The 17273-nt window shown below is 37.8% G+C and overlaps 2 protein-coding genes across 4 annotated transcripts; both read right to left on the bottom strand.

The window, feature by feature from the left end:
• Positions 1–1725: 1725 nt before the first annotated feature.
• LOC116730726 (long neurotoxin OH-57-like) lies at positions 1726–4249 on the bottom strand. The gene is made up of 3 exons (XM_032580144.1): positions 3358–4249; positions 2885–2995; positions 1726–2187 (listed from the first exon to the last, which is right to left on the bottom strand). The coding sequence occupies exons 1-3, from the start codon at positions 3407–3409 to the stop codon at positions 1946–1948; spliced, it is 405 nt and encodes a 134-aa protein (XP_032436035.1). The 5' UTR covers positions 3410–4249; the 3' UTR covers positions 1726–1945.
• Positions 4250–4722: 473 nt separating this feature from the next.
• On the bottom strand, positions 4723–15514 carry LOC116731948 (sperm acrosome membrane-associated protein 4-like). 3 transcript variants are annotated; one of them, XM_032581854.1, is made up of 3 exons: positions 15348–15514; positions 6517–6624; positions 4723–5273 (listed from the first exon to the last, which is right to left on the bottom strand). In XM_032581854.1, the coding sequence occupies exons 1-3, from the start codon at positions 15397–15399 to the stop codon at positions 5029–5031; spliced, it is 405 nt and encodes a 134-aa protein (XP_032437745.1). In that variant the 5' UTR covers positions 15400–15514; the 3' UTR covers positions 4723–5028. The 3 variants fall into 3 exon arrangements, with proteins under 3 accessions (XP_032437745.1, XP_032437744.1, XP_032437746.1); XM_032581853.1 differs by lacking the exon at positions 15348–15514 and adding an exon at positions 7368–7536; XM_032581855.1 differs by lacking the exons at positions 4723–5273; positions 6517–6624 and adding exons at positions 14092–14566; positions 14661–14771 and having other exon boundaries at positions 15348–15511.
• Positions 15515–17273: the final 1759 nt, after the last annotated feature.

Raw genomic sequence — 17273 nt, 5'->3', positions numbered from 1 at the left:
ACTCTACAAATACAACTTTACCATACTCTGTCCTTTTTCCAAACTTAGACCACAACATTTGGGTATACCAAGTCTTTCCTATTTGCATTAGATTTAACATATCATAGGTTTCCTGTGAACAATGTGTTGATCAATGAAAATTATTATTATCAAAGTGATTCACATCCCAGAGCTGCACAAGTTCTTTTCAAATTGAGGCGAGAACTAGTTCTTACCTAGTCTGTCACTAGCATTGGTAACAGACACTAGCATTGGTTGGGCAGGTCTCGTTGACATGCCAGCAGATGCCGAATATGCCAGGGGGGCATTTGTTGCAGACCAGGGACTCCACTGAAATAAAACCCCAATGTAATGTAAAAACACGAGTGAAAAACAATTCATCAAGTTTTTAAGAGAAATGTTTACCAGAAAAAATTCAGACAACTTAACTTTTCCCACATTTGTAAATTGACGACTCATTCTGAGCAGCCAGAAATTACATCTGGGGTTCCTCAAGGATACATCCTCAGCCCACATTTATTTAACAACTATATGGCTCATAATATAGAAGACTAACACCTCTAAAACTTTTGAACTTCTGTAAGATCCCTAAGTTCTAATTTTATCTAATTTTATAAATAATGCCCCCCTTAGGTTTCATATATCCAATTATTTAACATTGTTGTATTTTTCAGGTTTTCTACAGTCAACATGAACAGCACTGTATGTGTGTGTGTGTGTGTGTGTGTGTGGGGGTGTGCGTGTGTGTGTGTGTGTATGTATGTATGTATGCGTGTACATACATACATACATACATACATAGTGCTATTAACTTAAACTTATATGTGCTAAACTTATATTTTGTTTTATTAAATATTTGATTTCTTTTACAGAGTAACAGAACTGGTTTTGGTTCAGGATTAATTTATTCATACAATCATACAACCCTTTATTGTCAAATAAATGCACATACTGTATGTAGCATACACTGTTACGCGTGTTTGACTTGATTTAATCTTTTGTTTTCTGACTTACATCAGAGTTTATGTTGCCAGTTTATTTAGTAAATTTCAGTTACCAATATTGTTATTTAATATGATTTATCCAAGTTTATCTTTTGGGTTACATTAAAAAATATCGTTGGGATTTAACCTGACTGTCATTTTACTGTTCTGTCCATCACACTGATTATTGGGAGGTTTGAAACGGGCAATTAACCTAAGAAACATCACTATTGGTCCATGTGCATCCGACTCTTTATTTACGTTCAGTAAAATGTCTTTAAATATGTGTTAAAAATGGCCTGAAATAGGAACTGAGCATTTTGCATTATGTTTATCCTAATATCCTAACATCTAAATGTTTCTTTCTACTTCTTGTCTTTAATAATTTGACCTGAATTTACTTTTCATCCATTTTTTTTGCAAACCAACACAGTTCACAGTCATAGCCTTAGATGATGCAAGAATTTCTATGACAAAAAGCTTCACAAAAAATGCAAATATTTACCGACTATTTTTTTAAAATTAGTTTATCACTTCAAAGAAATATTCATTTTACTTGGAGTGCTGTTTTTTGCGATACTTGCTGAGGGGTTAAAAAGGTAAATAAACTTTAATGTGATCATAAATGTAGACCCAGACACCAAAGAGACAGTTGCAGAAATTGCTTTCATAGATAGAGGTAGCTTAGTTTATTATGGAAAAAAACTTACAGGGAAAAATAAATTTTGATTAAAAAATGCACAAACAAAATAAACAAAACATCATCAAGGAAGATTAACAACCTCAATGTTTCTCTGAAACATCCCATTGATCAACTTCCCTGATTTAAACATCTGCAAACAACTAAACCATGATTTGAGTAGCTCTGGCTCTGAGCAAGTTAGTATTGCATTGATTTAATTATTGATTTTACTCAGATGCACCTGTTGTGTACAAACACGTAGATCAGCTTTCGTATTAAATTACAAAATGCTTCCCAGTGCGGAGGCCAGGACGGCTGCACCGACGGCGACGCTGAAGGTCATCTTGTTGGACGGAGCGGCGCTGAGTGTGATGGGGTTGCAGCTCTCCGTGGAGCAGCAGGTGATCTTGGTGTTGTAGGCGACACCCAGCATGGTGTCAGGGGTGGTTGCGTCACAGCCGGTGGTGTTTTCAATGCAGCCCTGGATGTTGAAGCCCACAAAGTCTGGCAGAGACGGGAACGCTGCAGAGAAACAGATGAATTAAATCAGTGGGTTTGGAAAACTGCACTTTTTTTCATCTGCATCTAATTGGTGGTTTTATCTAATTTTTTTAATTTGAAAAATTGCTTTTCCTCTGATGCTCGGTTGACCCAAAGGGTCACCAAACTGGAAATTCCAGATTTACAGCCAAAATTTCCACTCTGTGTTGCTCAAAGTGATAGCTTACATCCTGCAAAAACACAAAATCTTACCAAGTATTTTTAGTTTAGGTTCTTTCACACTTAAAATAAGACAAAATCAACTGATAAGTAACTTTTCACCAAGAAATAGGAGCTTGTTTCAAGTCAAATTTCTTAATAACTGTGAAAAAGTACTATTTACATTGGCAGATTGTTTCACTTACAACATGACTTTTTCCCCATGTTATAAGTTTAATAATCTGCCAATGTAACTTTTCATCAGTATTAAGGAATTGTTTTCTTAAAACGTGCCTCTACATCTTGCTTAAAAGTTTCTTTTAAGTTAGTTTGTTTTATTTAAAGTGTACTAAGATGTTTGCACTAGAAGCTAGACCAAAATCACTTGGTAAGATTTTGTGTTTTTGCAGTGTAGCAATTGGGAATGACAGTAACTTAGGTGACTGATTGACTTCCCAAAGCTTTTAGCTTATTTTAGACTAAACACTGTCATGTTTTTAGACAATAAAACGGCACTTACTGGCTCTTCCAGTGTAACACACACTAGAGTTGGAGGGGCAGGTCTCATTAACTGCGTTCAGGCAGTTCCCCAACAGACTGAAAGAGCACTTGTTGCATGTCAGGGACTCCACTGAAACAGAAGAAAGTTTTACTCAAACATCAGGAAAGTGCAGAGAAAACTGTAACTCAGCTGGAATGAAGTATACACCAAAAATGTTTGCCTTCATTCAAAATATTTTGCAGAATTGTAGTTTTTCTGGTGAGATATTTTATCGACCACACCCTGATGTGATTTGCAAAATCTACTAAACTCCCAGTGAAGCAATGTTGCTGATGCTGAAATATTTGAAGACTGCAGTTGTGAGTTTCTCAACTACAAAAATATTTTTAAAAATAGTTACTACTACAATAATGATCAAGTTTATTAATATATTTTTTTGTCATTTAAATACAATGTTCCTGTAATTTTTGAGTAAACACAACTTTTCTTACCCAAAACCAGAGATGCAACAGCTGCAACAACAGCAAAAACAAACTTTCCCATCTTGGTTTTGTAGATTTCACTCTTGGTTTCTGCTCAAAGAATCGTCCTACTCGCTCCAAAGTCCTGAAGCTTGCTCTCTTCCAGGTGATTGGACGTTCCAGTGAGTCTGAAGTGATGAGCCTGCCGCCGAAGACGGAGACTTATATGAGGTGAGGGGTGAGGGCGAGGTGGGCTGGAAGGGTTTTTCAGGTCTTTTGAGTTTCACCTTATCTGAAAGAAAAGGTGGGGAGGAGTGGAAACCAAGACCGGGACAGCCAGGAGGGATTCTGGTTGTTGATTTGGTTGATGTTTTAATAAATGGTGGGTTTTTTTCTTCTAAATATGTTAAGAGAAACAGTTAAGGCAGAGCTAGTAATCAATAAAACCTTCCTTTAATTTTTGTTTTACTTGCTTATTTTTTCATAAGTTTCACAACATTCCTCTTCCAAGTGAAAAGATTGTGACCTTTGACCTTTCAGCAGCATAACTCTGGGCTGCAGAACCAGTTGGTCTTTCACTGGACTCCATTGTTTGGATTTTTATTGTAATTTTCCAGGACGATTTTACATCTTTGCCTTCAGTAAAGCTGCATAATCACTGAATTGAAGTGGCAATGTATAACTTCAGGTAGTGACATTCAGAAAATAATAGACTTATTCTAACAAACCAAAAATATTTGTGATGTGATTTATGATTTATGCAAAATTCATATTTTGCACGTTTTTGTACTTCCATTTGGGTCTGTACTGCTTCTAAAAACTGCCCAACTTTGTGTCGTTTTTGGCATAAAGTTGATGTGTGGTTTTTTTTTTTGGGTGTCTGGAAAATGAGCCGTTTCAGAAACATAACGTCCCAAATCAGCAGGCACTGCCCCTCACCTAGCAACCCCAGCAAACCCCAGCCTGTTACCTAGCAACCCAAGTGGAGATCCAGCAAGTTTAGTCAGCTGGTTTTACTTCTGTATGTGCTGTACAATGGCTGCTGGAAAAGACAACAAACTGTTGTGTTGTTGACTTACCATCCATTTGCTGCATTACTGTTGATTGTGCAGGAGGCTCTACTAATGCTTTTCAAAGTGTAAAAGTTGAGTTGGGGGCGTGGCCAGAAGCAGCTTGTTTGGATTTAAAGTGACAGGGCGCCTTAAAACTGCTCATTCTGAAACGACTAAAATCTCATTATCTAAGAATGATTTTTTGTTTTGTTGGTATTTTTCACCATTAGCATTGTAATTGCACATATTTCTGCTATTCCAAGTATTTATTGTTTTCCACTTTTCTGTAATACCCTCTTGTGCAAAATAGTCACACAAAAAAAGTACTAATTGACAATGAACACAGATTTTTCCAGATATTTTATTTATTTTGCATTGGCAAATTTGTCTGATAATACATAAAAGAGTAAGTGGAATAATTACATTTAAGTAAACAAATCACAAAACAGCATAATGGAAAATTAAGCTCAATGTTTCAATGAAACATACCATTCTTCAATTTCCATAATAATTTGAACCTTCATCTAATTGTAAGTTACATGAAGGAAGGATACAAGCTGTTTGAGGACAAGATTTGGATTTCTTTCTTTGTAACATTAATCAAATAAGTAGGAGTAGTGAAGAGGGGTGGATCGTGTTTGTAATTTCGTTACAAAAAGCTTCCCCACATGGAGGCCATGGCGGCTCCAACCATGGTCACAAGGAACGTCATCTTCAGGTCTGGTGCAGCGCCAGTGAGGTCCACGGTGTTACATTTGTCTGTACCACAGCAGGTAGCCTCAGTTTTGATTTGGATGGTCAGGAGTGTTGACGTGTTGCTGGAGCTACAGCTGCTGTCATCAACCCTGCAGCCCTGAGTGATCACGCCCCTGAAAGATGAGAGGGCTGGAAAACCTGTGGAGCAACAGTTGACATGGATTAGTCACTGAGATTGCTCAACTACTGGGAATAATTAGCTTATTTATTTATTACTATTTCTGCCTACTGCTGTGGCTGTTTACCCTACTTTAGTTTGTTCCCCCTTGAGGCGGAACACGCGCAAGATCCCGCCCCCATTTTACTGCTGGTTGAGTAACATTGGTTTCATCTGTTAAGTTATCAACATAACGTGCCAAGTCTTGAATCTACGCCTGATATGTGACAGAAAAGGGGACACAGTGCTTTGCTACAAATTGCCAACACTACAACAACTTGATGACAAGGTCAGGAAAAAGTTTTAAATAAGAAAAAACTTGCGAGGGAGAGGGAAGTAGTTCAGTTTTTCTTGCTTGACATTGAGAACCGTTGTACGAACTGACGGCTATATCTGTCAGACAAGTATACGCTATCATTACCATATGATTTTATTTAATCAGCAACATAGAATCATGACAGAGATTTTCATACACTTTGTTATTAACAGCTGTATGACATCCTGCCTCAGCGGTTAACTAGTCAGACCGTCATCAAGCAACAGGGAGGCGAGTTTTACACGGGAGTGTGTTGTAGTTCACTGCAGCTTTATCTAGTTCCTGCTTTAAATACACTTTGAAACCACGACAATGCATGTATATCTGTCTAGTTATCATTGAAAACAATTTATTGACTTATTTTCATCGTAACTTGTCGCGTCTGCTGAACTGACAGCTCCTCTAACGGTCGGACTTCTTAGTGCGCATGCGCAGCCATGCGTACTCACTGCACGTATGCTACTCGGTGCTCTATCAGATTATAATAGAAGATTAGCTAATAGCAGCGGTAGCTAATCAACCACAAACATCAAGCCTAAAAACATAATGCCGTAACCGACTGAATGTTATACTCTTTATGTGGGAAATGTTTGAGTGTTTTTTCTTTTCTCCGTTTTCTTTTTGGTGTCTGATCCTAAAACATAAAGTGGCGTTGTTGTCAGTTGCGATGGCAACGAGTCTTCGCGTGACACAACTGACGTCATGCATTTCCAAGAGAAATTATAGGTATTTCTTTTAGACATGCTACTAATGTCTAAATGTTAGATTTAACATTAAACAATATAACTCATCAGTAATAATACTTATTAAATTAATTCAATCACATCTCTGTCCAGATAGTTAAAAAAAATATATTTTTAAGTGTTTAAGGAATTAAAGTGGCAGAAAAGTGCTAAAAGTGAACTTACTGATCTTCTGTGTGTAACAGGTCTGGTTGTCAGGACAAGTGTTTTGGCTACTACTCAGGCAGAAGCCGAAGACACTGATGGAGCATTGGTTGCACACCAGAGACTCCACTGAAACAAACAAGTATACAGTAAGAAATACAGTTATAAGAAAAACTATTTTTAAAGTAACTTAAAATAGTTAGAAATGTTCATTAAGCAATCCATTACAATCTGTATTGATCAAAAAACAAATATTGTCAACACACAGCCTTATTATTTCAGATATGTAATTTTAATTCAGTTATTACTTTTTGACAGATGGAATTTGTGTTCATTGTTGCACTTTTGACTTTGATTCAATCAAAAAGCTCTTAAGCAATGTCATATGTTGTGGCTTTACTTCATAGCATAAACACATAATTTAATACTTAATACAGCAGAAGCAGATCCAAAAATGAATGTTTTTACTCATTTTTGATCTTTTAGCTTCGTATTATTCTTTTGAAAATTCAGTGGAGATTAGAATTAGTTCGGACCCCAAATTAGCAACAGAGTGATGCTCGTTTTTACTGTTTCAATTCAATTTCAATTTACTGTGTCATTAATTGAATTTTAATGACAAAATGAAGCTAAATGTAAATCAGGTTCATCCTGAATGCATTGACCTACTTTTTTGACATCTATAAATATGATCAAATGCTAAAAATATAAGTTGAACTTTTGCAATTATTGTTCATGAATTTCGTTTTTCCAAATGTGGCGTAGAATATGTTTTGTTTTAAGTACAGCAAACACAGTTAAAATTTAAAAACTGAGCAAAATAGTTATTTTAATCCTGTCTACCAATTTCAAAGAATATATTTAATTATTACCCAAAGCAAAGGATGCGATGGCCACAACAACGGCAAGAAAGATTTTTCCCATCTCTGTTTCTTGGTTTGGTTCCTGGTTTTCCCAAAGATAATAAATCCTTTCCCTCGAGGTTAAAGGATCCTTGTTGTGTTGTGAAGGTGTCAGAAGTGATGAGACTGGAAGCAAAGACAGCGATTTATATGCAGATCAAGCTGAAGGGTGGAGGCCGATGGGGTGTGGAGCCTCAGGGGAGGACGAACATGGGAAATGTCCAGCCCAGTTACCAACTCAAGAAATATGGAAACGAGCTATAGCTCAGTTTACATCAGTATGTTATATGATTGCAATATTGAGCAGCAAAATCATATCTGACTTATCTACTCTGGCTTTTTTACAAACCCTAAATGTTTTTAAACTGGGTACGTCAAAGATATTAGATGGCCAGCTAAAATAGATGGGTATATAAAAACCTGAACACAGAAATAGCTTTTTGTGCATTTAATTATCTCAAGATCTACATAGATTGATCATTTACCTTACCCTGTAGGTTGGCAGAACATTTTTAAAAATTAAGATGTAAATAAGAAAATTTAAGGAAAGTTTTATGACTTTTTAGACTGTGTGGGAACTTTCATCCACCCCTGAAAAATGAATCTATTCAAAGTAACTTGATAGACTCTTGGAACCAGTCGGTCCCGTTTCACAGTCTAGATGTCATCAACTAAAATTGGCTGCTACTTCATCATCACTTTATTGCTGCTTCTCGGTTTTACAGCTGTACAATTCCCGTAATCTGAACTCTGTCATGAAGAAAAATGAGGTGCAGCAGCGCTGCAGAAACCTGCCGGGCCAGCTGCAGCACCGCTACTGCTGCTGCAATCAAATATTTAAAAATATGTTCATGACTATTACCACATCCTACAAGGCCTCGCCAGGGTATGTCAGTTCATAACTTGAAATTATTGTCCAACAGTTTCTCTTTGTTCTGTTTTTGGAAAAAACGAAGAGTTAAAATTATAGAAAAGATTAATTTTGTACTAATTTTCCAAAGTCTTGCAGATGTCTTATTAGATTGTGAGTTGCTTTCGTGGGATTATGCAATCCTGTTTGCATGAAGAGAACTTTCTCTGAAAACACACACAAAAAAAACCGGCTACACTTTTTAGCCGTCAAAACCTTTTCTGACACTCCTTTTTTTCTATTCACTTTATTTCAGATTACTTATTTACCACAATCTCTCAGCAAATTTCAGGTCTACATAAAAATACACACATATTCCAGTTAATCCTATCTATCAAACAGCACATTAAGCTCAGTTTAATATTCAAATTAGTTTAAAAAGTTGTTTTTGTCCCAGTTATTGACCTGCATCGTTCAGTTCTCACATAGCGACAGCCAACAATCGCTTGTTGACAGAAGAGCTCTGCTGTTTCTTTTCTTGGTTTGAGGCTTCAGATACAACAATACAGTCATGGCCAAAAGTATTGAGAATGACACAAATATTATATTTTCACATGATCTGCTGCCCTCTGGTTTTCATGTGTGTATGTCAGATGTTGTCATCACATACAGAAATACAATTGCAATCATATTATGAGTAACAAAAGCTTTTAATGACAGTTAGAATGAGTTAATGCAGCAAGTCAATATTTGCAGTGTTGACCCCTCTTCTTCAGGACCTCTGCAATTCTCCCTGGCATGCTCTCAATTAATTTCTGGACCAAATCCTAACTGCTAGCAGTCCATTCTTGCACAATCAATGCTTGCATTTTGTCAGAATTCCTAGGTTTTCGTTTGTCCACCCGTCTCTTGATGATTGACCACAAGTTTTCAATGGGATTAAGATCAGGGGAGTTTCCAGGCCATGGACCCAAAATCTCTATGTTTTGTTCCCTGAGCCAGTTAGATATCACCTTTGCTTTATGGCAAGGTGCTCCATCATGCTGGAAAAGGCATTGTTCATCACCAAACTGCTCTTGGACGGTTGGGAGAAGTTGCTCTCGGAGGACATTCTGGTACCATTCTTTATTCATGGCTGTGTTTTTAGGTAAGACTGTGAGAGAGCCGACTCCCTTGGCTGAGAAGCAACCCCACACATGAATGGTTTCAGGATGCTTTACAGTTGGCATGAGACAAGACTGGTGGTAGCGCTCACCTTGTCTTCTCCAAACAAGCTGTTTTCCAGATGTCCCAAACAATCGGAAAGGGGATTCATCAGAGAAAATGACTTTACCCCAGTCCTCAGCAGTCCACTCCCTGTACCTTTTGCAGAATATCAGTCTGTCCCTGATGTTTTTCCTGGAGAGAAGTGGCTTCTTTGCTGCCCTCCTTGAGACCAGGCCTTGCTCCAAGAGTCTCCGCCTCACAGTGCGTGCAGATGCACTCACACCTGCCTGCTGCCATTCCTGAGCAAGCTCTGCACTGCTGGTAGCCCGATCCCGCAGCTGAAACACTTTTAAGAGACGGTCCTGGCGCTTGCTGGTCTTTCTTGGGCACCCTGGAGCCTTTTTGGCAACAATGGAACCTATGAATGAACCCATCATCAAGAACCTGAAGTTCTTGATGATGCGATAGATTGTTGACTGAGGTGCAATCTTTCTAGCTGCGATTTTCTTTCCTGTTAGGCCATTTTTGTGCAGTGCAATGATGACTGCACGTGTTTCTTTCGAGGTAACCATGGTTCACAGAAGAGAAACAGTGATGCCAAGCACCAGCCTCTTTTTAAAGTGTCCAGTGGTGTCATTCTTACTTAATCATGACAGATTGATCTCCAGCCCTGTCCTCATCACCACCCACACCTGTGTTAATGGAGCAATCACTGAAACAATGTTAGCTGGTCCTTTTAAGGCAGGGCTGCAATGAAGTTGAAATGTGTTTTGGGGGGTAAAGTTCATTTTCTAGGCAAATATTGACTTTGCAATTAATTGCTGTTACGCTGATCACTCTTTATAACATTCTGGAGTATATGCAAATTGCCGTTATAAAAACTGAAGCAGTAGACTTTGTAAATATTAACATTTGAATCATTCTCAAAACATTTGGCCATGACTGTACACTCCCTTTTAACTGAATCCTGTCATGAGGTTTAGAGAAAAATGAGGTGCAGCAGTTCTTCATGAACCTGGTCCAGCTGGAATACAGGCGACAGAGTAAACATAACAGAGTAAACATAGCGACAGTTACATTCACTTCAAGAAATTAATCAACTTCATCTGTAAAGCACATTTCAGTAGCAAGGCATTTCAAACTGCTTCAAATGATAAAAACACAAAAATACAAAGTCATCAACAATTTAAGCATTTCATTTTGTCAGACTGTTGATTAATGTTTCCTTTACTTGAGTAACTTTTTGGAAAAAAAATTACTCTTTACTACGCTGTACTCTTTTACTTGAGTAATTTTATTATGAAGTATTTCTACTCTTACTTGAGTACAATTTCAGGATTTTCTAAATGAATGAAAAACAAATTTATTTTAACCACGCACAAAGACACTGCAGTTTTCTGTGAAAGTTTCATACGTTTTTATTGATTTAGTAAAATTGTCTTTTGCCTGATTTTGTTATTTTTTGTCATTTTGATCCTTAAATACCAAAATTTCCACTTTATACTTTGGTCCAGCTAATGATGTAATTTTTAAATATTAAATGATTGATAATTTGATCAGTTACTCAGTTCTTGAGTAGAATTTTTACCAAATACTTTTTTACTCTTACTAGAGTAATTTCTTGGACGGCTACTTTCTACTTACCTGAGTAAAAATATGTTGAAGTATCACTACTCTTACTTGAGTTATGTCACCTCTGACCTCTGGTGGCAGGCACATGCAGAGGGGGGGCGAGGGGAGCTTGAGCCCCTGCCCTTTTTATCCTTGATGCCCCTAGTGCCCTTTTTGAGTTTCTTGGGTTTTTTTCAAAATAATTTTTATTTTACTTTTATTTTTAATCTGTATGTCAGAAGGCCTGTTTGCGCCCCTCAGCAATAATATTTAGCTAAATATAATAATTTAGTAAAAATAAACTAGTCTGGCTGCCCTCAGTCTAATAATGACTCTCAGAGCCTCCATGTTGTTCAGACTCCGGGTCCATGGTGAGGAGGAGGCAGATCTGTGTCCTCTAACTATCAAATTATGGGCAAGAATATTTTTTCATACACTGGTTTGTGAATAAAAACATAGGTCTGATGTTGACGTTAGAAAAACTGTTTCTATTATATTTTTATCGTCCTTGCAATAGCGGGACAAAACCCGCCTCGCCACTAAACTCAGAAATGCTGCAGAGAAACTTCTGACTTTAACTTCATCATTCTGCTAAAGGCCCGGTTCGCTACAGGCAGCTTGAGTCGGTCCACCGACAGATAGAAAGAATGTCTGTCTTTATATCAGACATCCTGGTATAAGACATGGTACTGACTGTCACCGCGAGTCACGACGCAGCTCACAGCCCCGGTACCACCTGGTTCCACCTGGTACCACCCGGTACCACCTGGTACCACCCGCTGACTGTTCGCTCTGCTTCTCCTTAACGTTTCTACCAGGTGGGTTAAAGCTGCTGCTGATGGGATCTGGGCTGGAGGTTCGTGGCTGTAAATAGAACTTATTGCAGAACCTCACGTGTTAAAGGAAGATTCGGCCCATTTAGAGTTCATAAAATAAACATCAGAGAAAATATTGTAGCAATAATTAGAACCGCAGCAAAAAGCCAAACATGCCACAATGAAATGAATCAAAATGTCTCCAAACCATCTGGGGGACTGACATGGGGGTCACCGGGGGATTCCAGGTAGATTCCAGGTAGATTCAAGAGATGCGCATCGCAGCAGCTGTTCCTCCAGGGCCTGCCCAAGGTAATATGGGGCCTTAGACAGAACCCTCCTCCCCCCGGAACCCGTCCTACTAAGAATCTCAGCATCACTAACATGCTTAAATATAGATAAGGAGAATATCTGAGAGGGAGACCAGGTTTATTGGCAAAGTTTAAAATCAATCACTGATTATTGGTTATGGCTGCACAGTGGCGCAGTTGGTAGCACTGTTGCCTTGCAGCAAGAAGGTCCTGGGTTTGATTCCCGGCCGGGGTCTTTCTGCATGGAGTTTGCATGTTCTCCCTGTGCATGCCTGGGTTCTCTCCGGGTACTCCGGCTTCCTCCCACAGTCCAGAAACATGACTGTCAGGTTAATTGGTCTCTCTAAATTCTCCCTAGGTGTGAGTGTGTGTGTGCCTGTATGTCTCTGTGTTGCCCTGCGACAGACTGGCGACCTGTCCAGGGTGACCCCAGCTCTCGCCTGGAACTTAGCTGGAGATAGGCACCGGCACCCCTCCCGACCCCATTAGGGACAAAGGGTGAACAGAAAATGGATGGATGGATGGATGGATTATTGGTTATTTGCTGTGATGTATTTGTGAACAAATCCAATTCAAACACAAAGATTACACCATATTGTAGCCATGGTAACAACAATCAAACTATCAAGATGATTCTTTAAACTTTTAAAAAGTAAACTTCCTAATTAAATCCTAAATGTACTATTTATTTTTCTCAGCTGAAAGCATTAAATAAAATATAATAACATTGTCATTCTCTATAAATGATGTTACAGGTTTAGATCTGTGGTCTGTGTTACAATTAATCCATTTCTAGGGGCCCCTGAGTGTCTGGAGGCCCCTGAATGTCTGGAGGCCCCTGAGTGTCTGGAGGCCCCTGAGTGTCTGGAGGCTCCTGAGTGTCTGGAGGCCCCTGAGTGTCTGGAGGCCCCTGAGTGTCTGGAGGCCCCTCAATGGCCCCTACCAGCAGCTACTGAGTTTTCTTTGCCTTGATATCTCAGTCCTATAATTCTAGGTCTCAGAGTTGCTAACATCAAACTATTATATAGAGTTAAACCCTTTGAGCTTTTTGATCTATAAATCATTCTGCAGCCAGGTTGTTCTAGAGGTTAAATAGATATTATTAGGGCTTCATTAGTAAAATGGCAGCAAATTAGCTTATTTCATAACTTTATAACCTTTGACCTTCTCTCCTCTGGTCTGTTTAACAGCTACAGTCTCAGATCAGATCAGCCCTCCAGGACTGAAACTTTATACCTGTTGGGGAAAATATAGACTATATTTGCTTTGCATTTCCCCGCATGATGGCAATGATATAGTAGGATCCAATTAGATTCTTGATTAATATGGGTTGTTGCTATGTTGTAGTACAGAGTTTTTGTTCAATGTGCCCCTTTTTTAAATTTGAGCCCCTGCCCCTCCATAGGTCTCTGCACGGCCCTGCTGGTGGTCTCAGATTCTTTAACACAAATGGATCTAAAAACATCTACTGGAAGCCAAACAACCCATCAGAAACAATAACACCTGGCCTGATGTTTCTTAGGTCCCATAAAAGAAAGAAAGTACCAAGCAACATGCATTGCTTGGTACTTCTCTTCTGAGAACCAAAAAAAGCATCAGAACCAGCTGGATCCGCTCTGCATGTTTCAGGTTTGAGACGTTCTCAGGTTAAAGGTGTTTGGCTGAATTATGAATTTAACTCTTTACATCTAGTGCTGGGATGACTTTTAATAACTTATTCTCTTGTGATTGTAATTTATTTTCTTATTTAATGGAAACACCTCAAGTGAAATTCTTTTTTTTATTCTCACTTTTATGTGATTAATTTAAAATGCTGGATAAATGTAGCCTTGTAGAAACTCCCCATCATTCCTGCTGTTGACTTCAAGTCAAGCAAATTAAAGTGAGTCACAAACTTTAAGTATTTATGTAGAGATTTACTTTATTAGATAGAATAGAAAAATAAGTACATTTTGATTAAACACAACAATCCGGCATCATTAAAAATTTACAATCTCAGTGATCCCATTGATCAACTTCCTTGATCTGACGAGAACATAGACTGAACTTATGAATCAGTCGGTTTATTGCTTGTAGATTTACATTTGATAGGGGCTTAGCTTGAGAAGCTACATGTAGCTGATAGCAAGTTGTAATCTGATTACAACATGCTTCCCAGGACGGAGACCAGGACTGCTCCGGTGATGGCGGCGGACATCTTGGTGGTCGGGGCGCCGCTCAGCGTGACGGGGTTGCACCGGTCCGAACTGCAGCAGGCGATCGTGGTGTTGTAGGTGACGCCCAGCAGAGTTGCCGACGTGGTTTTGTTGCAGGTATCACCGTTTGCACTGCAACCCTGGTTGGTGAAGCCACCAAAGCTTGTGATGGTAGGAAAACCTACGGAGAAGATGTAAGGTTTTGCATTAATTTTGCGTCACCAACTGGTAATTGTGAGCTAAATATTTCTTTAAGCAATAAGAAAGTTACTTACTTGCTTTTCCAGTGTAGCAGACGGTTTCGTTGACGCCACAGGTCACATTATTGGCGTTCAAGCAGACGCCAAACACGCTAACGGAGCATTTGTTGCAGATCAATGACTCCACTGAAACAGAAGACACGGAAAAATAACAGTTTAATTAAAAACTTAAATAACAAATAACATCTACTGTTAAGAAAAGCTTCCCCTTCGTGGGAAATGATGCTGATTTGAAATAAGGCTTGTTCTCAGCTTCATAGTGTCATTGGTATTTCCTTAACATATCCGGCCAGCTGCACCTTAATTTGAGGTGTGGTCAAAGCAAATTAGACGTCATCTGATACCTTTCACTCATTTTACACAATGCAATTTTATTCAGATTTATTGGCTCTACTAAATAGTTTTCATGTTTTCTTTCTTTTTTATTAAAACTTTTTTTGACACAATAAAGCTGGAAAGAAATTAAATTCATCCTGATTGCATTGGGTGAATTACTTTTCTTTCTTTGAGTTTAAAGAATATTCTCAGACATTAAAATAAGACGGTTAACTTTCCTGATTATTGTTCATAACTTTGCATTGTTGTAAATATAGAAAACAGTCAAATTCAAGTTTAAAACATATCTTTTTAAAAAAATAAAGCAGTTTTTCTCCTGCCTACAAACATGGCAAATTGTATTTTACTAGAATAAGTAATTATTACCCAAAGCAAAGGAAGCAATGGCCACAACAACGGCAAAAAGGAGCTTTCCCATCTCTGTCTGTTGTTTGCTTCCTGGTTTAGATCCTGTAGGGTAGAAGGTATTTTCCTGTCAGGTACCAAGCTGCTGTCAGACGTCAGAAGTGATGAGACTGGAAGCAAAGTCAGAGATTTATATATACACACATGAAGGGTGGGGTCGGGATGTTATGGGGTGTGGAGCCTCGTAATAAGACAAAAATGAGAATTTTTCAGCTTTGTTAGAGGTTTTTAAAAATGTTCAAAGGAACTTGACCTCATTTTTTTGGTATTTTGGCTGCTGTGTAATTATTTTGTCCTGAGAAAATACCAAAATACCCGAGATTACTGTCTCAAAATGTGAGCCGCCGTTTTTGTCAAGCATGGTTTCTTTTAAAAAACATTAATTTATGGTTTAATTTTTTTAATTACATTTTAAAAAGTGTATATTTATGTTTTTTTGTCTAGGTTTTCTCCGCATAAACTAGCTAGCTAGCTGAGATGGATTGGTTTATAAAAACAGCTAAGCACATTCATTATTTTTTGTTTGTGTTTTGTTTTGAAGGTTTTTATTGTGGATATTACTTACAGAGTAAGTAATATCCACAATAATTGATAATTGACCAGCAGTAAAAAAAAATTAAATGTAAACATTGGAATTAAAAACTGACATTTTAGGAGCTTTTAAGGCCTAAAAGACATTTTAGGCTGTGCAGAAACCTTGATCCGTCTTGAAAACCTGAAGCTATTCAAAGAAATCTTTGAATAGCTTTATTATAGCTTTGTTATCTTTGTTATACTAGTTATATAGAAAACCAGTTGATCTTGTCAGGTGCTCATAATTATACTGTTCTGATATGAACAAGTACAATCAGGCTAAAACACAATGACTGACACTGACATCATCACAGCATTGACAGGCAGCTTTGTTGTTTCTTTTCTGGGTCTTTGGCTGCAGCTGAAACGATACACTCCCTTTAATCTGAGCGCTGTCACCACATATAAGGAAAAGTATTTATAAATCTGTTCATACTCTCTTCACAGAGTCAGAATCAGAGAATCTCAGGCCCAATAACACATTTTAAATTGTTAGTAGTTTGTTAGTTTCAACCTAAACTGTTGTTTTGTTTTTGAGAAAAAAGTGGAGATAAGATGCGATAAAAGACTAATCGTGATGTTTTGTGAGATTCTGAGTTAAATTTATTGGATCCTGCAAAAATATTTCTTTAATTCCTAACAAATATTTACTTAGCATGCAGAAATTTTGCTCTGAAAACACTAAGAGAAACACATCAGGTGCAGATGACATGTTAGATTATCCTGGTGTTTTGTATCTAAACCCTGTGGTAGGAAGAAATGATCCAAATAAAAGTTATGTCTGAGCCAGAGTCACTTTTCCTAGATGCTGCAAACTATTTACCAGAATCTAAACTGGTCTCTCTTGTAAATGAGATCTTGGATCTTAATGAGACAGTCTGTATTTAAAAAAGTTAAATATAATTAAGAAATAAAGATTCTCAGAGCTTCAGGATGTGAAAACGATCTCTAATGAAAACACAATTTTTGCCTTCATTAGTGAAAACATGAAACCAAAGAAAGTTTCGCACCATCATTTAGTTTTTTCTTCTCAATTGTATATTTTGGATATTTTAATGCAACATCTAATTTTACTTGACTATTACACATATGACTTTTTCTAATGTCTGCTCTTTGTTGGACTCATTTGTAAAGCTGCAACTAAACTAAATCAAAAGTATTATGTATGTATATGTATAAAAACCGCAGAATCCTGCAGGTTTAATTAACTTTAAAAAGTTAGAATAGTTTTTTTTTTGCATGTTCCATTTATTTGGACTTTAAAAAGTTATTAACTCCCCAACGATCAACCAGATCAAGTTAAGTAAAGTAAGT

This window comes from Xiphophorus hellerii, chromosome 13 (genome assembly GCF_003331165.1).
Source record: "Xiphophorus hellerii strain 12219 chromosome 13, Xiphophorus_hellerii-4.1, whole genome shotgun sequence".
NCBI lineage: Eukaryota > Metazoa > Chordata > Actinopteri > Cyprinodontiformes > Poeciliidae > Xiphophorus > Xiphophorus hellerii.
Note: the sequence above shows the minus strand (reverse complement) of the source record. Positions and strands in the feature narration are given on the sequence as shown.

Coding starts and splice junctions, on each gene's coding strand:
- LOC116730726 (XM_032580144.1), bottom strand. CDS start 3,409: ATGGGAAAGTTTGTTTTTGCTGTTGTTGCAGCTGTTGCATCTCTGGTT. Junction 2,996..3,357: donor TGTTGCATCTCTGGTTTTGG/GTAAGAAAAGTT, acceptor CTTCTGTTTCAG/TGGAGTCCCTGACATGCAAC. Junction 2,188..2,884: donor GTGTTACACTGGAAGAGCCA/GTAAGTGCCGTT, acceptor GTTTCTCTGCAG/CGTTCCCGTCTCTGCCAGAC.
- LOC116731948 (XM_032581854.1), bottom strand. CDS start 15,399: ATGGGAAAGCTCCTTTTTGCCGTTGTTGTGGCCATTGCTTCCTTTGCT. Junction 6,625..15,347: donor CATTGCTTCCTTTGCTTTGG/GTAATAATTACT, acceptor TGTTTGTTTCAG/TGGAGTCTCTGGTGTGCAAC. Junction 5,274..6,516: donor CTGTTACACACAGAAGATCA/GTAAGTTCACTT, acceptor GTTGCTCCACAG/GTTTTCCAGCCCTCTCATCT.